This window comes from Eulemur rufifrons, chromosome 2 (genome assembly GCF_041146395.1).
Source record: "Eulemur rufifrons isolate Redbay chromosome 2, OSU_ERuf_1, whole genome shotgun sequence".
NCBI classification, from domain to species: domain Eukaryota; kingdom Metazoa; phylum Chordata; class Mammalia; order Primates; family Lemuridae; genus Eulemur; species Eulemur rufifrons.
Genome location: NC_090984.1, coordinates 51,088,093 through 51,111,862, shown reverse-complemented (window position 1 = coordinate 51,111,862; position 23,770 = coordinate 51,088,093). Strand labels below are relative to the sequence as shown.

Genomic DNA, 23,770 nt, shown 5'->3' with positions numbered 1-23,770 from the left:
GATCCACATCAAACAATGTTAAACTTTTTGCTCTGTCAAACATAATTTAGAAAACCGAAAAAGAGAAGAAAGTCTATTGTATTTACCCAAAATTCTGGTTTCTGATGAGAAATCCACTGTTATTTGAATTCTTTTTCACCTATAGGAAAGGTATTTCTCACTTGATGCTTTCAAGAGTTTTTTCTTTTTCTTTAGTTTCAAATGAAATTATGATATGTCTTGATATGAATTTCTTTGAGTTTATCTTGTTTGGGATTTGCTTAGCTTCTTAAATCTATAGGTTTATGTCTTTTGCCAATTTGGGGAATTTTTCAGGTATTATTTATTTGAATTTTTTTTTTTTTTTCATTCTCACCTTCTTTTTCCTTTCTGTGACCACAGTGACACAAATGTCCTGAGATTCTGGAACATTTGCTTTTTTTTTTTTTTTTTTTTAAGAGACAGGGTCTTGCCGCCATGTTGCCCAGGCTGGTCTCAAACTCCTGGCCTCAAGCAATCCCCCAGCTGTGGCCTCCTGAGTAACTGGGATTATAGGCAAGAGCCATCACACCCGGCTTCATTTTGCTTTGTAGTCTGTTTTCTCTCTATTATTCAGATTGAGTAATTTCTGTTGTTTTATCTTCAGTTTCACTAATTCTTTCCTCTGTCATCTCCATTCTGCTATTGAGCCCATCCATGGAATCGTTTTTATCTCCTACTTGTTTGCTTTCCACTTTTTTATGTTTCAGTCCTGTTCATAATGCTTGTTGAGGCATTTTTATGGTGGTTACTTTAAAATCCTTGTCAGATAATTCTGACATCTGTTGCCTGTCTTCCTCATCTAGTTTGAGATCTCCTCAGCTCTTGGTATGATGCATGATTTTTGGTTGTATCCTGGACATTGCGAGTGTTAGGTTACAAGACTCCGGAGCTCATCTGGATCTGTTTTAGCAGGCCGCCTCCGATACCTCACCCATGTGGGCAGGGGGTGCTGCTGTCAGGTGGGGGTGAAGATCCAGGTTTCTCACATGGCCTCCTTCAACACCCCAGAGTGGGAGGGTGCCTTGTTGCTGCTTTCCACATGCCTCCACTGATACTGTGGGGGGCGGGGATGGCAGGAGCCCATGTTTCTGCTGGCTAGTGGTGAAAATTCCAGCCTCCCCACTCAGTCTCCTCTGGACCCCCTCCAGCGGAGAGGAATGCTTTGTTCCTGCTTGGATGAGGGTAGAAGTCCAGGATTCTGGGGGTTCTGGCCTCCACTGACACTGTTGGGGGTAGGGCATTGGCTGTTGGCACTAGGGCATTACCCCCAGGCAGGTGTGAAAGTCCTGGCTCCCCACTTGCTCTTCTCTGAGAGCTCCCTGCCAGACTAGGTGGGGGTCTCATTACCTCTGGGTAAGGTGTAAATGTCTGGGCTCCCCACTCAGCCTTTGCTGATGGGGTGGGAGGGGGGCCATGCTTTTTTCCATGACATTTGACTGGAGCAGGACACTTATGCCTAAAAGATTTCTGTCTTGCTGGGTTGCCCCTCTCTTGGTCTTTTGGCCAGAGAGAACAGGTTTTTCTTGGGGCTTTTGTGTCTTTTCCTCTTGGCCTTTCTGGGTTGCAAGTTTCTCCAGCACCCAATCCAGGATATAGGAGGCAAAGAGCAAACCCAGGGAATATACACATGTTCCTCAGATCCTGTGGTCCCCAGCCGGCCTGCCTTCCTCTACCTTCAGGATCTTCTTGTGTTTGTTTTGTATATAATGTCCAGGATTCTTAGCTATACTTAGCAGGAGAAATAGGGAGAAGTATACCTACTCCATCTTGATCCAGAACCTACATATGTAATTTAAGTTGTCTAGTAACATTAAGTAAGTAAAAAAGGACAGGTGGGATTAATTTTAATAATATATTTTATTTAACCTAGTATGTCCAAAATATTATTTCAGTATGTACTCAAACTTCTAAAAATTATTAATGAGCTATTTTACGTTCTTTTTTTCATTCAAGTCTTTGTAACCAATGAGTAGTTTACATGTACGGCACATATCCATCCGGATTAGCCATATTTTAAATACTCGATGGTCACATGTGGCTTGTAGCTACCATATTAAATAGTGCAGACCTAGATGGAACATTTGGTAATATTTTCCTAAATTTGCATGTGTGCTTCTCTCTCTTATTACATGCATATACACACACTTCTTTTTGTTGAACCCTTTGATAAAATTGCTGACAGAGTGCTCACTCTATAATCATACTTTTCCCATAATTGCAGTTTCTTGTCTGTTTTATAACCAGGCCTGTTTGTGTCTCTCCCCAGATTCCCCAGTTTAGAGGACCACAGGCTCTGGGGCCAGTCCCCACTGCCATCGGGGTCAGCATAGCTATAGACAAGATAACTGCTGCTGTCCTCAACATGGAAGAACCTGTAAGTTCTGGCTTTGCTTTCCAGTGTGCTTTCAGATGTCTTTCATTTCTAAAAGTATTATATGCCTTGTGCAGTCATTTACATGGAAGCCCAGATGTGGCAGCTGTAGACTGAGGATTTTGGAAATTAACATGATCTGTCAAGCCTAAGACTTGGTGTCAGACCCTGCGTTTCAGTCCTTATCCTCTGTTCTTTAGGTGGGTGACCTTAGACTGTTCATTCATCCTTTCCTAAGCTCACTTTCCGCATCTGTAATGTACCATACAAATGTGACATGTTATAGTTGTTAACAGACTCTTACTAAAGCCCCTCGTTGAGAAATCCTGCTGTGGTCTACAAAGCTAGAAATGGCTTTTTCTCCTTTGTATTTCAGGTAAGACTAGTTTTCCTACAGGAAAAGAATATCTTCCTGATGGCTCAGGGTAGTTGAAATAATTTCTGTATTAAAAGACTAATATAAAATTTTTTGACTGTGTCATTTTTTTATGATGTCATTTTGAAGCAAAACCTTCTGCACACTATGTTGCTGCACCAGATTTCAAGAATGCCTGTCTCCCGTGGGTGCCTCCCCTCCAGGTGCTGGTCCCATGTCCACACCTACTGCCTTGCTCCTCTAAGTGTAACCACTCTGTTTCTGATCCAGGTTACAATAAGCTCTTGTGACCTCCTCATTGTAAGTGTTGGCCAGATGTCCATGTCCAGGGCCATCAACATAACCCAGAAACTCTGGACAGCAGGAATCACAGCAGAAATCATGTACGACTGGTCACAGGTAATGGCACAGAAAGCACCTATGAGTGAAGGGCAGATACGTATGGCTTCCATGACAACTGTCCTCTGCTCCTATTATAGACTCTGTCAAGCTCTGTTTATCTCTGTGGTTAGAGTTGCTTCCTGCATTAATTTCTGATTGCTGTAGTAACCAATTACTATAATTTCTACAACACTTATTTATTATCTTACATTTCTGGAAGTCAGAAGTCCAAAAGCAGCTTCATTGGGTTAAAATCAAGGTGCCAGCAGGGCTGGTTCCTTCTGGAAGCTCTAGGGAAGAATCTGTTCCCTTGCCTTTTCCAGCTCCTGGAGGCCCCCTGCATTCCTTGGCTCATGGCCTCTTCCTCCATCATCAAACTCAGTAGAATAGCATCTTCTTTCCTCTCTGAGCTTCTGTTCTTACATCTTCTCTCCCTCTCTCTCTCTCTCTCTCTCTCTCTGATCTGTCTGGCTCCCTCTGACATGGACTTTCTGTTTACACTGGCCCCACCTGAATAATCTGCGGTGATCTCTTGCAGGTTCCAGGAGGTTAGGATGTGGCCATTTTGCAGGGCTGTCCTGCAGCCTTCCGCACTTCTGAAGGCATTGTGTGTCGTGTGTTTGTGGCTCTGTATCCTCAGGTCTCCCACAGCATGCAGGCCTGACACCTCACCTGGGTGTGAGGCGAGGAAAGAGGCACCCCTGGGGACACCTGCCTGACCTTTAGAACAGGGGGTGCTGTGCTGTCACAAGCAGAGCACAGAAGGGGTGTGCCCCCAAGAGGTCATCCAGGCTGTACTCACGTTCATGCACACTAAAGGTGCCCCAGAGCATGGCGACAACCAGGGACACAGCCCCGCCACCCTGCCTCCTGCTCTGTTAACATCACCTGCCAGGAGGCTTCTGAAGCTGATGCTGTGTGTTTTCAAAATTAATATCAGAAGTGTACTAAGCAACAATTTTTTTTACTGTTTATTTTGAAATAATTTTATAGTTACATAAAAGGTATAAAAAACAGTTTATGTGTAACCTTCATCCATTTTCCCCCAAATTTAACATCTTACATATCCGTAGTACAATTATCTAACCCTGAAAATTAACACTGCACCAATACTCATAACTAATCTATAGATCTTATTTAAATTTTGCCAATTTTCCCACTAATGTCCTTTTTTCTGATCTGAGATCCACTTCTGGGACCCAAATTTGAGCAACAATTTTTAATGATTTGACAGAGCAGTATCTGCTTCCACTTGTTCACTTGTTTCATAAATTGTCAGAGAAGTGTCCTGTCCTGCAGTAAAACACAAGCCCAGTGACCAGTGACTTTAGTCCTGCACAGCGGCACCCTGCAGGCTTCTCTGCCCTGATGCTCGTTTGCGTTCTTTTCCATTCTGCTCGTCACCTTCCACTGTTTCTTTTATTTCCTTTGCTCTCCTGAGAGGTTTTCTGCTGTGTGAGTGTGTGTGTGGGGGGGGTGTAGTTTTTGGCACTTTCCATTAAGACTTGAAGCTTTTGAAACCCCCTTAGTATTGCCTGATTGTTCATGGCCCCTAAGAACAATCATAAAAGTAAGGAAGGCAAAAAGGCCATGTTCCTCCTTTGAATTCTGAGCTCGTCTTGCTTCATATTTATAGCTCCTGAAGTCAGCATATTTAGCAATCACTTTGAGAATACAATTGAAAACAGCATTTTCATTCACAACTACTTGAACCTGTTCCAAGTGCTGTGTGTTTACTTATGCAATGTGTTTATTTGTTTCAGTCCCAAGAGGAATTACAGGAGTACTGCAGACATCGTGAAATCACCTATGTGGCCCTTGTCTCGGATAAAGAGGGGAGCCATGTCAAGGTAAAGACCGTAGATCTCTCACGAGTCAACAGTGGGACTTTGCAAACTCCCCATCACGGAGCGCCCACCTCCTCACGGGAGGCCTGGCCTTGTGCGCAGGTGCAGATCCGTTACTTCAGCTCCGCCTTGGAATTGCCGGGCTTCTTACTGGAGAAAGTATATAAAATAAGGAAGAGAGAATCTGACCATCTTTCCTTAGAGCTTTTAAAAAAGACAAACTGTGGCTGTAGTTTTTGTTGTTTTTTGTTTTTTTGTTTTTGGTTTTTTTTTTCTTTTCTCCCCTTATTCTATTTTTCCATCTAAGAAAATAAGAATAATAAGCAGAGCTGATACCTCATGACTGATACATCCTCTGGCTGTTTCCTAACCAGTTTTCCTTTATTGTAGTTAACATATTGACTGCCATGAGAGTTGTATTTAACGCAGTCTAGCTTTGACCCTGGGGCTGCGTGAAGCATTTATAAAATCTTACTTATTGATGTTCTTATTGTTACAATTAATATTGACAATTTAATTCTAAAAATGTGGATTAAATGAATAGAAGTCAATACATTTCATTTTTCTATTTATGTTTACCTTTAAATTACAATTGAAGTTTTTATTCTATTAATAAAACACTGTGGCCCTAAGGAAAAGTTTCTGGGTCTTTTTGTGTGGCAGTCAATGTATTAACTAAAAATGCTCATAAATATACCACCTCATAACCTTTATTTATAATTATTTTTAAAGGGAAAAATAATCAACATTTTTTTCAACCTTTTCCCCCACGTCTGTCTTACAATGTCTTTGTCTGGTTTTGATATCAGGGTAATGTTGACCTCATAAAATGAATTGGACAGTGTTGTCTCCTCTTCTGTTTTCTGTGAGATTTTCTGTACAATTGGCATTAGAATTCCAACCTCACATACTTGGTAGAATTCACCAGTAAATCCCCGTGGGCCTAGATACAGAGCTGTTCTGGTTGCTTCTTTCTTCTAGAATGAGCTCTGGTAGTTTGTATCTTTCCCAGAATTTTTCCATTTCTTCTTAGTTTTCAAATATTCCCTTGTTATTTTTTCACTATTTCTAGGATCTGCAGTGATGTTCCCTCTTGCATTCCTGGTATTGGTAACTGATGTCTTCCCTCTTTTTCCTGATCAGCCTGGCTAGAGGTTGATCAATTTTATTTGTCTTTTCAGAGACCAGCTTTTGGCATCTGATTTTTCTCTATTTGTTTGTTCATTTGTTTTCTATTTTATTAATCGCCATTCTTTCTATTTTCTTCCTTCTGCTTATTTTCGATTTAGTTTAATCTTCTTCTTCTACTTTCTTCAGGTGGAACTTTAGAGGTTGATAAACTACAGCCTGGGCCAAATCCAGCCCCTGGCCTATTTTTGTATGGCCTGTGAGCTGGGAATTATTTTTACATCTTTGTGGGGAAAAACACAACAAAGAAGAGTATGTAACAGAAACTGTGTATGGCCACAAAGCTTAAAATATTTACTATCTGGCCGGGCGCGGTGGCTCACACCTGTAATCCTAGCACTCTGGGAGGCCGAGGTGGGTGGATTGCTCAAGGTCAGGAGTTCGAGACCAGCCTGAGCGAGACCCCGTCTCTACTAAAAATAGAAAGACATTATATATGGACAACTAAAAATCTATATAGAAAAAATTAGCCGGGCATAGTGGCGCATGCCTGTAGTCCCAGCTACTCGGGAGGCTGAGGCAGTAGGATCGCTTAAGCCGAGGAGTCTGAGGTTGCTGTGAGCTAAGCTGACGCCACGGCACTCACTCTAGCCTGGGCAACAAAGTGAGACTCTGTCTCAACAAAAAAAAAAAAAAAATATTTACTATCTGGCCCTTTTCTGAAAAAAAAAAAAAAAAAAAAAAAAAATTGCCAGCCCCTGGCCTAGATCCCTGATTTTAGATCTTATTCTTTTCTAAGTATAAGCATTTTTTTTTTTTTTTTTTTTTTGAGACAGAGTCTCACTCTCTTGCCCAGGCTAGAGTGAGTGCCGTGGTGTCAGCCTAGCTCACAGCAACCTCAAACTCCTGAGCTCAAGCGATCCTCCTGTCTCAGCCTCCCAAGTAGCTGGGACTACAGGCATGCACCACCATGCCTGGCTAATTTTTTCTATCTATATTTTTAGCTGTCCATATAATTTCTTTCTATTTTTAGTAGAGACGGGGTCTCGCTCTTGCTCAGGCTGGTCTCGAACTCCTGAGCTCAAACGATCCGCCCACCTCGGCCTCCCAGAGTGCTAGGATTACAGGCGTGAGCCACCGCGCCCGGCCAGTATAAGCATTTAATGCCATAAATTTCACTCTAAGTATTGGGTTAGTTACATCTCACACATTTTTATAAGGAGAGCTTTCATATTCATTTGTTTCAGAATATTTTCTAATTTCCTTTATGATTTCTTCTTTGAACCATAGATCATTTAGAAGTGTGGTCTAATTTACAAATATATGGGTATTTTTTAGGTATCTTTCTTCATTTCTATTAATAGTTTCATTCTATTGTGGTCAGAGAACATACACTGTATGATTTCAGTCCTTTTAATTTTATTGAGACATGTTTTGAAGTCCAAAATTTGGCCTGTTACTCTGAATGTTTCGTGTACACTTGAATGTATTCCGGGCCAACCCCAGTGGCTCGCACCTGTAATCCTAGCACTCTGGGAGGCCGTGGTGCGAGGATGCTTGAGCTCAGGAGTTCAAGACCAGCCTGAGCAACATAGTGAGACACTGTCTCTACAAAAACAAATTTTTTTAGTTAGCTGGGCACAGTGGCATGTGCCTGTAGTCCTAGTTACTTGGAGGGCTGAAGCAGAAGGATCATTTGAGCCCAGGAGTTTGAGGTTGCAGTGAGCTATGATGACACCACTATGCACTCTAGCCCAGGCAACAGAGCAAGACCCTATCTCAAAAAGAAACAAAAGTCTTCATTTCACCTTCATTTTTGAAACATATTTTTGCTAGGTATAGACTTCAAGATTGACATTTTGTTCTTTTTGCACTTTGAAGATATGTTTTACTGTCTTCTGACATGGTTTCTGTTAAAAAGTCTGCTTTGATCCTCTGTATATAGTGTATTTTTTTATTTTCTGTCAGCTATTAAGATTTTCTTCCATTACTGGTTTTCTGCAGTTTGATTGTGCTCTGCTCCAGTGTGGTATCCTTTATGTCCCTAATACTTGGTGTTCATGGGGCTTCTTTAAACTATGGGGTTTATAGTTTTCATGAAATTTGGAAATTTTTCAGACATTATTTCTTCAAATATTTTTCTGTCCCTTCTCTCACATTTCCTCTGGGACTCTGATGACAACATATTAACCATTTAATACTGCCCCACAGCTCACAGAGGCTCTGTTTGTTTTTCTCCTCTCTCTGCTTTATTCTAGATAGTTCTGTTTTTGTTTTTGTTTTTGTTTTTAGATAGAGTCTTGCTCTGTCGCCCCGGGTAGAGTGTAGTGGCGTCAGCCTAGCTCACAGCAACCTCAAACTCCTGGGCTCAAGCAATCCTCCTGCCTCAGCCTCCCAAGTAGCTGGGACTACAGGCGTGTGCCACCATGCCCGGCTAATTTTTCTATTTTTAGTAGAGATGGGGCCTCACTCTTGCTCAGGCTGGTCTCAAACTCCTGAGCTCAAGCATCCTCCCACCTCGGCCTCCCAGAGTGCTAGGATTACAGGCATGAGCCACCGCGCCCGGCCTGTATAGTTCATTGATGTTTTCTTATGCAATATGTAATCTGCTATTAATCCCTTCCAGTACATTTCTCACTTCAGATACTGTATCTTTTTTATGTCTTCCATTTCTCATTTCAGCATCATTCTTGTTTCCTTCACATCCTTTACAAGATTTGTAATAGTTGTTTTAAGGTATTTGTCTATTAATTCCATCATCTCTGCCACTTCTGGGTCTGTATATATCTATTGATGTTTCTCCTGGTTATTAGTCATATTTTCCTATCACTCGGCATGCCTAGTAATTTTTGACTCGTTGTTGGACATGGTGAATTTTACATTGTTGGGTGCTGGATTTTCTTATGTTCCTGTAAATATTGTGGGGCTTTGTTCTGAGGTATAGGTAAGATACTTGCATTCTGTTCGATCCTTCCCAGGCTTGATTTTCAGCTTTGTTAGGGCAGCTCCAAGCAGCCTTTTGTCTAGAGCTGATTTACCCGACTGCTAAGGCAATACCGTTTGGAGGGTTCTGCCTAAAGCCCTGTGTATCATGTTGCCTCTCGGCTCTGGCTGGTAAGAACAAGAACTATCCTGAGCCCTATGAGTTCCAGGAATTATTACATCTGCTCATTTCTGGTGGTTGTTCCCTGAGCCTTGGGTAGTTTCCTCTCACCCATACACAGATCGGTGCTTGGTCAAAATTGTGTGTGGACTCACCTGCAGAGCTTCAAAATCTTTACTTCTCTGAGTATGTAGCTCTCTCCTTTTCATCCTCTGCCCCATAACTTCCAGCCATCTTGGCCTGCCTAAACTCCACTCTGTCTCCTCAACTCAGCAAGGCTCTGGAGCTCCCCCTCAAAAGGTTCCCCTTCCTGTTTAGGTTTTCCTTCCCTGCACTGCAGTCCAGAAATTTCTTCAATTCAGTATACTGGGCATCTGTGGGGCTCACTCTGTTTGTTTCCCTTCTATCAGGGATAATAGTCATCCACTGCTTGTTGTCCATTGTCTAAAAAACATTGTTTTTTTGTTTTATTTGGTTTTCTAGTTGTTTAGAGCAGGAGGGCAGTTCTCATAGCAGTTAATCCTTCGTGGGCAAATTTCCAAGTCCCCACTTTTGGTCTTCTTGTTAATCACGATATTATAAATGACCCTAAGTCTCACTAATCAAACTCTCCCAGAGGAGTGATTGCTTCTGCCATATTGCCAAGAGATGAGCATCTGGCTTGCTGGATAATTCCAGTGTCATAACACACTGCCATAATTATTAGCAGATTTTAAAAACTTGAATCAGAATGTGCTTCCCAAAATTTATACTCACTGGTCCTAGTTCTGCCCTCTAGAATAGTCAAAATAATGTCTAATTCTTCCTCCTTCTTCGAAGTAAATTTTAGGGTCAGGCCCAGAGGCCGAGGCAGGGGGATCTCAGAGTTCAAGATCAGCCTGGGTAACATGGCACGACCTCATCTCTACAAAAAAGAAAAACAAAAATTATCTGGGTATGGTGGCACGTACCTTTAGTCGCAGCTGCTTGGGATGCTGAGGCAGGAGAATCACTTGAGCCCAGGAGTTCAAGGCGGCAGTGAGCTGGGATTACACCACTGCACTCCTGCCTGGGCAACAGAGTGAAACCCTGTCTCAAAAAAAAAGAAGAAGTTTTAGGGAACAGCTGCCATAGCATTTTAAGTGTCCTCTTTTCTGGTTTAAGCATTACTTACTTAAGTTACTTAAGCCATTCATTATAACATGGTTTCCAAATCCTTGACCCTCCTAGTGAACCTCCTCTAGACACACTTTACTTAGTCACTATCTCTCTTTAAATGTGATACTGAATTCTACAGAGTGCTCTAGCATGTTTTGACTAAATGGGAAGAGTCTCTGACGTTCCACAATCCAGACACCGTACTTCTGTTACAACCTAGGATGACCTAAATCTTAGCAACCATGTGGCTGTTTGGCTCATACTGAACTTATCATCAACTATTATAAAACCCATTGGCCTTTCCAAGTTATCACCATGTCTGGCTAGACTTCTACAGTGAGGGCTTTAATTACAGGACTTTATATTTATCTCTGTTAAATGCGATGTTTTTATTTCAGTACATCATTCCAGCCTATCTAGCTCTTTTGATTTTGCTGCTGCCTCTATTAATGGTGGGTCAGTAGCATCATTTTCATATTTGAAAAGCAAGAAATCACATCATTTATCAATTCAGCATTCACAGTGTGAGAGGGATTGAATTTGGGGCCATGGAGGATACAGAGACATTTAATCCTCAGGCCTTGCTATCAAGGATCCTACAATCTGGCAGGGAACATAAGACATTAGTATGGGATTATGAACTAGAAAATGCTAAATGCCATCAGAGTCCTACAGATGAAGTTCTCTGAGGGTTCCTCAGCCTGGGAGATTACAAAAGAGGCAGCAGGAAGTCTTCAGGTTGGTGGTGGGATTTATGCTGGACCCTCAAGGATGGGTAGAATATAGATACATGCTGAAAGGGCCTTTAAGCAAAGGGAGTATGCAAAAGTGATAGTTCCTTCAGTAGTTGTCCAAAAGATAGATGCAGGCCAGCAGAGAACCACTCTGGTACTGCTCTGAGTAGTCGATGTTGGGAGAAGCAGGAAGGTTGGAAAGAAGGGGACTTCAGCAGGAGGGCATGGCTATGGCCAGATCATGGAGAGCCCAGATGTCAACCAAGGAATTTGAACTTAATGTAGCAGCCAATGGGGAGCCCACAAATGTTTCGGACAGAGGGGACATCGGAGTTGTAGTTAAGAGAAATTAATGTGCAGCAATGTGTGACATGGAACAGAGTGAGGGAAAATTGAAGACAGGACAGCAGTGTGAAGAATATCGGACTAGCCCAGGCCAAGGTTGGGTGCCGGTTGGAGTGAAGATGAAAGGGCGGGTACCGTAAAGGAGGGATGGCAGGACTTGGGTGCAGAAAAGAGAGGGAGGAGTTGTATTCATAGATGATGCTGAGGTCTAAGAAACCTTGGTGATTGACCAGAGGATGTTTAATACGTGAACAAATCAAATGAAATGGAAGCTGGTTCATCTTGGCCTTTTTAATTCTATCATCTCTGATAAACTAGTCCAGACTAGGGTTTCTCGACAGCGGCACTTTTAGCATTTGGGGACAGATACCTTTTTGTTGCACGGGCTGCACTGTTCATTGTTCAGCAGATCTCTGGCCTCTACCCATTAGGTGCCAGTTGCACCCACCCACAGTTGTAACATCCAAAAATGTCTCCAGACATTGCCATGTGTCCCCTGGGGAGTGAAATCAGCCCTGGTTAAGAACCGCTGACCTAAACTGTTGATTAATAGTGTTACTATGGTACTCCGAGCCAGCCTTCTGGTTTCACAAACTTCCAAGTGATGAGTCTGTTTCATTCTTTTTCAGGTTAAGTCTTTTGAGAAGGAAAGGCAAACAGAGAAGCGTGTGCTGGAGTCTGACCTTGTGGACCATGTTATGCAGAAACTGAGGACTAAAGTCAGTGACGAAAGGAGTATCAGGTAACTTAGTCAACAGAAGCCTAGAAAACTGACCGCAATTACCTACATAGAACCAACATAAATTTGTTTTAAAAGTCAATTCGATCCTTTTGGGAAATAAAGACAGGTCAGAATTACTTCTGATGCGCCATAGTATTGCTTCTGAATAACTCAATCAGCAGTTTAATTTTATGACCCCTTGTTTAAGACTAATCATATCTTACTTTCCACATTTTGTTCTTCATAACGTTTCCCAGAATAGTTTATCATTTTGAAAGGCCTAAGGAGCCAAAATCTGTCTGTTGTTATCTTATTCAGTCTGTTAATCAGTAAATTTCAATAGTATTTTGTCTGTGTACTTTGAAAGCTGTAACGTGTTCTGGGAAAAGATCTCATGTGCTCATGATGGGAGTATCAGCCATCCGAGTAGGAATTTAGCAAAGTAAGTTAAAAGAATTTTTAAAAATTGACCCAGTAATTCCACTCTCAGGAATTTATAGTAAAAATTATTCCAAAGTTTTCTATCAAGGCATTGTTTATAACATCAGTTCTCAAACTTTTTGGTTTGAGGACCCCAAAGAACTTTTATGTGGGTTATATCTGTCAATATTCTTGTTAGAAATTAAAACTTGAGCATTTTAAAAATATTTATTCATTTTAAAATAACAATAACCCCCTTACATGCTAACCTATATAATATTCTTATTGGAAAATAACTATATTTTCCAAAACAAAATTAATTTAGTAAGAAAAGTAGCATTGTTTAACATATTTGTAAATCTCTTTGGTGCATTGTTTTATATTCCTGTAATCCCTTTTAATGCTTTAGAAGAAGAAATGATTCTCATATTTGTTTCTGTATTCAATCTGTTGTGATATCACACATCATATCGTCTCTGGAAAATTCCATTGCACGTTTGTGAGACAATGAGAGTGAAAGGGACAGTTAACGTTAGTAGGATTATTATGAAAATAGTTGTGACCTTACAGACCCTTTAAAAGGATCTCAGGGACCTCCAAAGGTCCCTGGACCATACTTGGAGAAATCTCTCATTTATAATATCAGAATACACATTGGCAGAAAGACGATTGTTTGAATTATGATAATAACTCAGTGAAATACTGTGCAGCCTTTAAAAGTGATGACTCTAGTTAAGCTGAGTTTATCGGCATGGAAGGATGTCCACAAATAGGCTGTATAATATCCCATTTTGTTTTAACCAAAATATGCAACCTATACATGGAAAAATGCCTGGAAGAATGTTCCAAATTTTTAATTGTAGTTATTTCTGGTTAGTGGGATTCTAAGGGATCTTTATTAAGCTTTTCTATATATTTACAACCCTTATGTATATGCTCATAATCAAAAAACACCCTATCATAATTTTTTTTGGCTTACATTAGTGATTATCAACCAGCAGTGATTATGCCCCCCAGGGGACATCCGGCAATGTCTGGAGACATTTCGGTTGTCAAAGCTAAGGAGGAGGGGGCAAGGGCAATATACGTAACCTAAACTTTTATACCCCCACAATATGCTGAAATAAGAATAAAAAAGAAAAGCAAAAAAAAAAGCTAAGGAGTGCCTCTGGTGTCTAGTAGAGGCCAGGATTGTGTTACTAAAACATCCTACAAAGAATTATCTGGCCCAAAAAGTCAGTAGTGCTAAGATTGTGAAATCCTGGCTTATGGAAAATAGATCTCCTTGCTTTCTTCTTCCTCTCATGTCCCCCCACTTCCCATTTGCACCTCGCTTTAATAAATTCACCATCAGGCTTTTCTGAGGGAATGTAATGTTCTTGAAGTGGCCGGTATTAGAATTACAGATCCAGGCCGGGCGCGGTGGCTCACGCCTGTAATCCTAGCACTCTGGGAGGCCGAGGCGGGTGGATTGCTCAAGGTCAGGAGTTCGAGACCAGCCTGAGCGAGACCCCGTCTCTACTAAAAATAGAAAGACATTATATGGACACCTAAAAATCTATACATAGAAAAAATTAGCTGGGCATAGTGGCGCATGCCTGTAGTCCCAGCTACTCGGGAGGCTGAGGCAGTAGGATCGCTTGAGCCCAGGAGTTTGAGGTTGCTGTGAGCTAGGCTGACGCCACGGCACTCACTCTAGCCTGGGCAACAAAGTGAGACTCTGTCTCAACAAAAAAAAAAAAAAAGAATTACAGATCCAAATCAAAGACAGAGGTTTAGAAGAGAAAACCACAAATAGCTAACTAAATAGCAGTGAGTATGAGCGAACAAATGATATTAAGACACTTAAAAGGCTAAATGGGATTTAGTTTTAGCTGGGAAAGGTTCAGAGTCTTCCCTCCATGCAAATGATTATTTCCCTGTTGCTGTTGCGTCTCTCAGCGGCTATAAATTAATTCACAGCATTTGAAAGAACATCCATTCACAGCTTTTGAAAGAATATCCTTATTTACCAAATGTTCTCCCTTGGGTGGTCGCCAAGGCTGCCGTAGAGAAGGTGGGGCACGCTGTTGCTCATGTTTCCTTGTATTATGAGGGGGGCGGAAAGAACTCCTGTTATATTTCATGTGTGGATTCAGGGTTTCAAACCCAGCTGAATAAATCAAAATGTTTTCTTTATGTATTTGTTAACTTGACAAGACATCCTTTATCATTTTTTACTTGCTCTTGGCCAAAAGCATAACTAAGTGCAGATTTTTTGTTGTGGATTTTTGTTTTTCCTCCCACTAATAACTAAGAATAATATGTTTTTATATTTAACAGAAAAAGTGGCTCAGTGTACCTGTAGCTCACTGTAAGTTATCTGTGTTGCTTTTGCCGTATTGACTGTTTTCTAATTGTTTTTGTTTGCTTGTTTTTAGAGAAGCTTCCGATAATCTTGCAGTACAAAATCTGAAGGGGTCATTTTCTAATGCTTCAGGTATAATTACTAATTATGATCCGAACATGATAATGCTTGTGTGTATGTTTGCTTTAAGGACTTATGACTGTGGCTAACTGCTTGTGACATTGGAAATACCTTTTTTAAGTAACATGTATATAATAAATTGTACTCTGTAAGAATTCATCCCTTTGCTTTGAAACCCACATCCTAGAAAATGATAAAACTACTAGGCCGGGCGCGGTGGCTCACGCCTGTAATCCTAGCACTCTGGGAGGCCGAGGTGGGCGGATCGTTTGAGCTCAGGAGTTCGAGACCAGCCTGAGCAAGATCGAGACCCCATCTCTACTAAAAATAGAAAGAAATTATATAGACAGCTAAATATATATATAGAAAAAAATTAGCCGGGCATGGTGGCACATGCCTGTAGTCCCAGCTACTCGGGAGGCTGAGGCAGGAGGATTGCTTGAGCCCAGGAGTTTGAGGTTGCTGTGAGCTAGGCTGACGCCACGGCACTCACTCTAGCCCGGGCAACAGAGCGAGACTCTGTCTCAAAAAAAAAAAAAAAAAAAAAAAAAAACTACTATAATTTAGGTCATTCTTCTGGTATATCTCTGTCTTATTTTTACAAGTGATTTAATCTTCATTTTACTCAATTCATTATGTAGATGACATGTGGATATTTTTCCTGGAATATTTCCTCCTACAGAGAATTGAAGAAAAGTATTTTGAAATCCTTAGAAAAAGACACTATATAAATTTTATTTTCATGAAAGCAAAGAGGGAACAGTGCTGGTAGTCATGCCTTTGGTTTCATCACCTCTATCAGCCTTACTGAAAAAGGAGGATTCCATTAAGTCCACGAGGAAACATATTTGCCTTTTAACATAATTGAGTCCCATTCATTTCTGTTAGCATTGACTTTGTGTCACCATCAGATTTTAACTACTTTGAGGAATTTAAGGAAGTATTAGAGTTTGGGAGATTTCAAGCTTGATTTTCTTAGGTTCGTGAGGTTTTGGTGACTCATGTGGCCTCCCTGTGCCTTCTGACAAAGTTACCCCCACTTGACAGAAGCGTCAACAGCGCTGGGTATTGGGGTTCAGGGCTCCCCCTTGGTCAAGTGCAGGTGCTTGCATAAATAGAAAACAGGGCTCAGACATGATCTGGCCCTTAGAATCATGACGGGATGTCTACTAATAAACTCTGCTCTGTGTAGTATGTTGTATAAAATAGAATGAGATAAGGCCATAAATTCTGAAACTCTCTGTCTCAGGTTTGTTTGAAATCCATGGAGCAACAGTTGTTCCCATTGTGAGTGTGATAGCCCCGGAGAAGCTGTCAGCCAGCACTAGGAGGCGGTATGAAACTCAGGTACGCCAGGCCAGGGTTGCTTTGGACAGAAGAGAAAAAAAATAGGAAAGAAAAATAATAAACATAGAGTTTCTTGGAAATATTTTTCTTCCCACTTCCCTAACTGGTGGCTTCTGAAAGTTTCCTCAGCACAAAGCATCTCTCTGGTGCCAGGACTCGGCCCCATCTGTCCCCCAGAGAGGCCTCAGTGTACACTGTGGGCTCATAGAAGCAGCTATTATCAGAATGATTGCATCTAAACGAAAACTTTCTAATCTGACTCTAATGGCAGTCTGGGTTTGTTTGGTTTTGCTCTAAATAACAAAGCAGAAGAGGCTGATCACAAGACTTAAAGCAGGTTTCTCATTCCTTACGTGGTTTTGTTATCTGCTATATGCCTGATGGTGTGCTAAGGGCTGTGTACAATATAAAAGACATTAACTAACATGGCCCATGTCCTCAGAAAGTTTATAACCTTAGAAGCATGTTCATTATATAGTTAGAGAACAATAGAAGAAAATAGGTACTAGAATGCTGAGCTTAAGTATACTGAATATGAGAGTTAGAGTGTGCTGTGGACATATGGGAAAGGGGGAGTTAAGAGCCATTATTTAGAAATGTAATTAGACTGAAATGTGAAAGATCGGATACTTTATTTGTGTGAACTCTCCTAGCTGTTTCTCAGGATTTGGGTGGAAACCCATTTACTTCTAATTTAGCTATATACTAAAATCTCTCTGCTTCTGTGTATACTGTTTCACTGTACTGAGTTCTTATTGGGTATCATTTTAAAATTATAAAGAAGTGATAAGGATTATTAAACAAGTGATCAAGATAGGTTATAAAAACCTTATTTCCCCCGAGATCATAATACCTAGACACCCCTTTTTCTGAGGCATATTAAAAACAAATCTTTAGACACTATTTGGAATCCTTTTTAGGTTTTGGTTTGTCATTCTATTGTTTCCTGGAATAGGAAATAAGATGGCAAAAACTATGGCTTGGTTTAACATGTTCTGAATTCCATTTTCTTCTTGTTAGGTACAAACCCGACTTCAGACCTCCCTTGCCAACTTACATCAAAAAAGCAGTGAAATTGAAATTTTGGCTGTAAGTTGCTTCTTTCTTTAATATTTTGAAGATCGCCTCTGTCTATACTGTCAAAATAGTTGCCTTAGGTTCAGGGCGTTTTTGCTCAGTGTCAGTGGTACTTGGATGCAGGCCTTATTGTCACTGTGAACCAGGTGCTAATCTAAACCTGTAAAGAACTGTGGGGGAAATTGAAGGTTTTTGTTTGTTTCTCTTATTTCTTCCTCTGAAATACGGAGGGGGGAAATGACAAACAAAATCAACCTTTTCTAAATGTTTCAGGCCTTTGCCTTACTAAGCCTATACTCAAGCGCATGTAGCAGTGTCAGACCTTTGGGGAGTGGTGTGTAGGGACGGGAATTCAGTTTCCACTGCTTATTAGTTCACCAGTGCTACATACCACTGCACCTTCCATCCCAGCCTCTGTCAACCCTATTCATATTACCCCATCCGAAGTGCCATCATAGTCAACATGTGAGTTCCCTGATAGATGTACATTTTTATGTATTAACAGGTGGATCTACCCAAAGAAACAATCTTACAGTTTTTATCATTAGAGGTAAGCAATATGAACTCTTCTATACTGTGGCCTTTAAGATCCCACCCAGATCTTTGCTGTTAGTTTGCCAAAAAAAATATTGAAAACAGCATTAAATTTTCTTAGTTTTCTGACAGCTCCAGGAATTTAGTAACATTGTTCCTTTTATGTGACATATGTATTCCTAAATCCTATGTTGAAGGAATCATACTTTTCTAGTGACTTTTAAAAATTTCAAGCCAAGCATGGAAGCTCACGCCTATCATCCCAGCTACTGAGGAGGCTGAGGCAGGAGGATCACTTGAGCCCAGGAGTTCAAAGTTGCAGTGAGCTATGATCATGCCACTGCACTCTAGCCTGAGTGACAGAGCAAGACCCTGTCTCTACAAAAAAAAGAAAAAAGAATACTTTAATAGCTATAGGTGATTTTTGCAAAGTCTTATCAAAGAATATTTTTTTGTCTATCCAGAGATTTCATCGAAGATTAAATTAAAAATGAACTTTGCCCCAGAATTAATATTTCATGTTCCGTTGTTCTCTTACAAATAAGCATATACCCCTATACTGGCAATTTATTGACAGTCAAGTGGACACACAGCTGATATTTTCATTTCACAAGAAGTAAACAGTAGGCAGAAAAGTCAAATTAGCACACCAGGGCTGCAGTGTTATTAATCAGGCTCTAATTAGGTAGTCTTGTTTTAAAGAAAATTGATGCTTCAAAGGAAAAACCCCAGCAGTCTTGGCACCAGTTCTACCATCTCCCTGTAACTGATTCTCCTGGCATACTTGAAAAGGGGAATGGCATTGGAATTTCATCAGTGACCCAGAAAAAGCCAGTTGGTAGGTCCTGGTGCCCTGTTAAGTGTTATCTGCTTTTTCCTAGTGGGATGCTGATGAACAGGCATTTAACACAACTGTGAAGCAGCTGCTGTCACGCCTGCCGAAGCAGAGATACCTCAAATTAGTCTGTGATGAAATTTATAACATCAAAGTAGAAAAAAAGTAAGTTATTATTTAGGCATAGCAGGTTTCACATGGTTAAAATTCCAGGAGGGGTTTCAGAGTGACGCACATTTTGTTGTCTTGTTGAGGTCTGATGACTGGTAAGTTGTTAGAGGTGGCAGCCAGTACCGCTTGCTTGGACTGTGAATCACAGTCACAATGTCATCAGTAACAAAACACAGTGGTCCTATATATCCCAATTATGTCATTCACCCAGGTAACTCACTTCTAGAAGTACATTTAAATGAAAGAAAATAACTGTGATTACTTTGCTTATGTCAAAATGCCAGTCATTCATGTTATCATTCATTTAAAAGGCAACAGGGAAGCCTGTGAGGCGAATGGTGTTCTCCTTACGTAGGACCTTATCTGCAGACCCTTGCCAGTCATACCTTCTGTAAAACCTATGTCATTTTTCGTGACTGGCCTTCCATCTTGTTTTTGATTAAACAGTGCTCCTAAAGTTAAATGTCCTAACAATATATTAACTCTGTTCTTCACTTATTAAACTGAGTCTGTCCTTATAATCTACTTTTTCCTTTCTTTTGCAGGGTGTCTGTGCTATTCCTGTATAGCTACAGAGATGACTACTACAGAATCTTATTTTAACCCTAAAGAACTGTCATTACAATGTTCAAACAGACAGGGGCTTTTACTGGAATAATGGAATGTTGTACATTCGTTGTAATTTTAAATTAACTTTCAATTCTAAGAAGCTGTCCTACAAAGTTGAGCTTTGTTAGTTTTTCACATATATTGTGAATTTATCTTTTTGGATTTAATAAATGCTTTCATATATCTGCTGCTTTTTAATTACAAATCTATTAATACTAAAGGTTTTATGGAGCTGGAACACAAGAAAACATCCTTGTTCTTCCCTTGGCCATAATGACTAAACCCATGAAAACGTCCAAACTAAAGGACATAAAGAAACCAAAAATCACCGTTACCTTGGAATCTTTAGTCTTAATGATTTTGTAATATGTTTCTCCTAAGGCGGTTAAGCAAAGTCTCATTTATGAGAATTCATTCAAATTTGCTAAATGAACTATGATGATAAAATTATACAGCCAGGTGAGACGAATGCCCATGAGTTAATATGACTTTTTATAAAATTGTCAGGTTTCAATTCCAATAACCTAGAAGATAGGGCTAAAACCCATTCATTAATCGCATCATTCCAGAATTAGTAGTTATTGCCAGAACTATTAAAATGGGTTAGGAAAAGGAATAAGAGACGGTCAGTGCTGATAAAGCGACATGTTTAATGAGACACTGCTCCTCACAGAGATTACTGAGACTTTTAATCTATAATCCAGGAATATACAACCATGCAGCACAGATGAATTTGCTAGATCTAAAATAAACTGGCTTCTCACCACAACTACCCTGTAAACATTGCAACCCCTTTCTATAAAATGACCCTAATCTCACATGAAAACAATTAGTGTGGGGGAACCAGAAACTAAGCTTTGTGGCCAAAAGTAAAAACCAAAGGAAAAATAGCAATTCAGTGGTTAGTTGGTGAAAGCAGGAAACTCAGTATCCTTCACTGTGCTGCTTTGCTCTTCTTATTCTTGCTCTTTTTGTCCCTCTTCTTCAGCCCATCCATGTTAGCTCTCAGAAGGTTGGAATAAGCCTGCAAAACACAGAACATGACCTTAGCTGGAAGGGTGCACATTGGTGGAGGAGCTGCCGTATTTCCATAATGGGTAGCCAAAATCAGAAACCCACCTGATAAAGAATGTAAGACCATGGGATACTTTTAATGGAAAATGATATAAACGTAAAACACTCGTTCACATAGCAGCTTCTGCAACACTTGCTCACAGAGAGTTGCAGAATTTTTACTTTTTATTAAGGGAAAACTGCTGGCAACTTCTGGTTCAACTACACTATAGGTAGAGCACATCTGAAGCCTAAGACAACAAAATCAAGCTTAAAAAATGAGAAAGAAAGACAATATTGGTGTTGAAACTCATAGCCTGGCAGCTTTTACTTGAAAAATACTGGTAAAACTTACACCACAGGAGAGCAGTGAACCCAAATATCAATCTTACCCAGTCCTCACTACTGTGCTGACTCTTGCCCTGAGAAGGGGAACACAGAGAACATCAGAAACTCACCATCTGAAACTTATTCACTTCTTTGGAGCTCACCTGAAAAAGGAAGAGAAAAGAGGTCACCCGTTACCTATATAGGTATCCTCTGTTCTACCCTAGATAGTATCTCAGAAGACTCATGAAGACAACATCCTAATTTTTAACACATGAACTGCCACATGAGTTATTTAACTCATGCTAGTTTTGAGCCTGGGGACTCGTGAAGCATATGTAACTCACCTTGGGAGCCTAGAGAACTATTTTTCAAGTTGCATATAACTCACAGAAAACAATAAAAAATAACAAATTTTTCATTAAATTTGGGTTGTTTTGTTTTTGAAGTTTTTATTCTATTTTCATAATAAAACCCTGTGGCCCCAAGGAAAAAAATTTTTTCCTAGTGTGGCAGTCAATATGTTAAAATACTTCTTCCCAACTTCAGGGGTTGTAATACACTAGCAGCTATTTTTCTATTCCACTTTCCTCTGCCTAGGGAACAAGCAAAGTAGCTCTGCATCTTTTTCCACGTGAGATTGCATCAAGCTATGGATTCCTAAAGTAGCTGTGTTTCTCAACCTCTTGAAATCCCTTATATAGATGGCATAGTTTTCTCCCTGGGTTCTGAGAGATGTCAAAGGACTTCTCAGTATTAATTTTTTGTGCAGGATACATTTAAATTCCTCCCTCGCCATCTTATTTTTTAAACTGCCTTCCATTAATTCAGGCCTGTTTAAGCACAATGCAAGCTATCACAAAGGAAATTCTACCTCTGAAGAAGATTCCTTAGGTTTTCATGTTTCATGGTATCCAACTTAATTTTAAAAACCACATAAGCTTACTTTACTGTGAAAGTCTTCTCAAGATAATTTATAAAGGGAGACTTATCAACTAATTACAATCTACATGCTCAAGAATATCCTACACTAATGTGATTAGAGGGCAGTCTGGTTCTGCCACAGGGGAATAAAAAAGTATTCACTCAGAATCCAGGGAGTCTCTTCCTTGGCCATATTCCCCCTCCACCCAAAGGAAAGACTAAGGCTCTTGACTGAATGCAAATTTTCTCAAATACAAAGCCTAACATATACCCATGTGAGTGCTGAGACCCACCAAGATAAGGGAATAACAGCTCAAAAGTAAAATCATCTGGTACCAAGAAACCATTTATTGAAAGCACAGTAAAGGGATAAGGAATCAAACATTTATGCAACTGCTTACACTACTACGAGTATGGACCAACATGCTAATTTTATTTCCACAAAAATTTTAGCAAAACTAATAAGTGTTGGGCCTCTACCTTCTTCATTTCGATTTTATTGTTGAGGTTTCTACTACTAAAGTAGTAAAGGAAGGTCCTGGTCCCAAAACAGCTCGGGAACTACGCTATAGTCTTGATGTTGGGGGAAAAAAAACAAAAAAAAAGCCTTGTTCAGATATGCCCCATCCTCAGCTAAGTTCAAGTCTTTAAACTCCAAAATGTAGCCTTAGGAATCGAACAACTCACCACAGTGCTGATCTTCTTTTTCCCATCAGTGGCTCTCAACAGACACTTGTTGTCTGAGGGCTCAAAGCCCTCCACAGAACCTTTCTTTGGAACGGGTTTAGTTCGACCATCATCTGCATGAAAAACACATTCTGGTGAACACAGCCATGGCCACACACGCATACCTTGCTGATAGACAAAAAGTGAAAATAGAGAGACAAAAAGAGGTGACCTAATCCACGCCCACCGCTCTAGTTCTGTTTGTTAACCACATCATCCCCGATTACGTTTTGGCCAAACCTTGGAGAAACACTATAACATCAAAACATACTAAACCTCACTAATCGTGGCGCGGTTTGGGATCCCCGACAAAAAGAAAAGCCCCGACATGCTCGGGGCCTCTTGCAACCGACCTAGGTGGCCGGGGGCCGCACAAGCCACAATCCCTAATAGTCTCCGGACGCTAAGCCCCGAATGTGCCCAGCACAAGGTGGAGGAAGATAGGAGAACGCGGCGTTCCTCCACAAAGAGACCCCAGTGACTCCTAGACATTTAGCACCCGGGCCAGGCATCGCTAGGCTTCCAAGGCGCCCTCTCCTAGCTTCCTTCCAGCCCTGCCGCGACGACGGCTGCTTACACTTCTTCAAGGTGATGTACACGCTGCCCGACAACCGGCACTTCTGGAACAGCCTGGTCAGCTCCGTCAGGAACTGGAACACAACAAACCCGGCCCTGTCAGCAGCCCCAAATCCTCGCCCCGCCGCGTCAAGTCCCCGCCCCTCCCGCAAACCGAGACAGAGGTCTGGATCTAAGCCCTGAATTGCACCCGCCCCTCGGCCGGCCAGGTGTGGCCATACCTGCTCGCTCTCCAGGAGGACCATCCCAGCGGTTCTGGCTCCCCTCGGCCCGCGTAAAGCCAAGCGGTTAGAGCCGGAAGGTTGGCCTCGGCTGGGCGGGACTTCCGCTGTCAGGCTTCGATTCTCTTCCACCAATCCCTGCCTCCGCCCTCTTCTCCCCGCCCCTCCCGCCTCGCGTCCGCGTCCTGGGGCTTCTCCGCTTGTCCCGGGGGAGAAAGGACCGGCAGGGCGCTGGGGCTGACCTGAGATGTCACAGACCAAAAGTCCTCTCACCCCACTCAGTGTGGAGGACTGAGAGCAAAAGAAAGATGTCATGGAA

General features: G+C 41.1%; 2 protein-coding genes across 2 annotated transcripts in view; one reads left to right on the top strand and one right to left on the bottom strand.

Moving 5' to 3' along the window:
* The window catches only part of EIF2AK4 (eukaryotic translation initiation factor 2 alpha kinase 4), a 96,245-nt gene extending 76,467 nt beyond the window's left edge, over window positions 1-19,778 (top strand). Inside the window, exons 30-39 of the mRNA XM_069484768.1 lie at window positions 2,288-2,395; window positions 3,039-3,167; window positions 4,913-4,999; window positions 12,073-12,185; window positions 15,005-15,063; window positions 16,301-16,398; window positions 17,419-17,487; window positions 17,981-18,025; window positions 18,891-19,009; window positions 19,561-19,778. Coding sequence (XP_069340869.1) covers window positions 2,288-2,395; window positions 3,039-3,167; window positions 4,913-4,999; window positions 12,073-12,185; window positions 15,005-15,063; window positions 16,301-16,398; window positions 17,419-17,487; window positions 17,981-18,025; window positions 18,891-19,009; window positions 19,561-19,618 — 885 coding nt within the window. The 3' untranslated portion in view covers window positions 19,619-19,778. The remainder of the gene's footprint in view (window positions 1-2,287; window positions 2,396-3,038; window positions 3,168-4,912; window positions 5,000-12,072; window positions 12,186-15,004; window positions 15,064-16,300; window positions 16,399-17,418; window positions 17,488-17,980; window positions 18,026-18,890; window positions 19,010-19,560) is intronic.
* Window positions 19,779-20,149: 371 nt separating this feature from the next.
* On the bottom strand, window positions 20,150-23,530 carry SRP14 (signal recognition particle 14). The gene is made up of 5 exons (XM_069461681.1): window positions 23,452-23,530; window positions 23,232-23,304; window positions 22,616-22,728; window positions 21,136-21,168; window positions 20,150-20,648 (listed from the first exon to the last, which is right to left on the bottom strand). Exons 1-5 carry the CDS (start codon window positions 23,473-23,475, stop codon window positions 20,559-20,561), a joined length of 333 nt encoding a protein of 110 aa, XP_069317782.1. The 5' UTR covers window positions 23,476-23,530; the 3' UTR covers window positions 20,150-20,558.
* Between the last annotated feature and the right edge of the window lie 240 nt (window positions 23,531-23,770).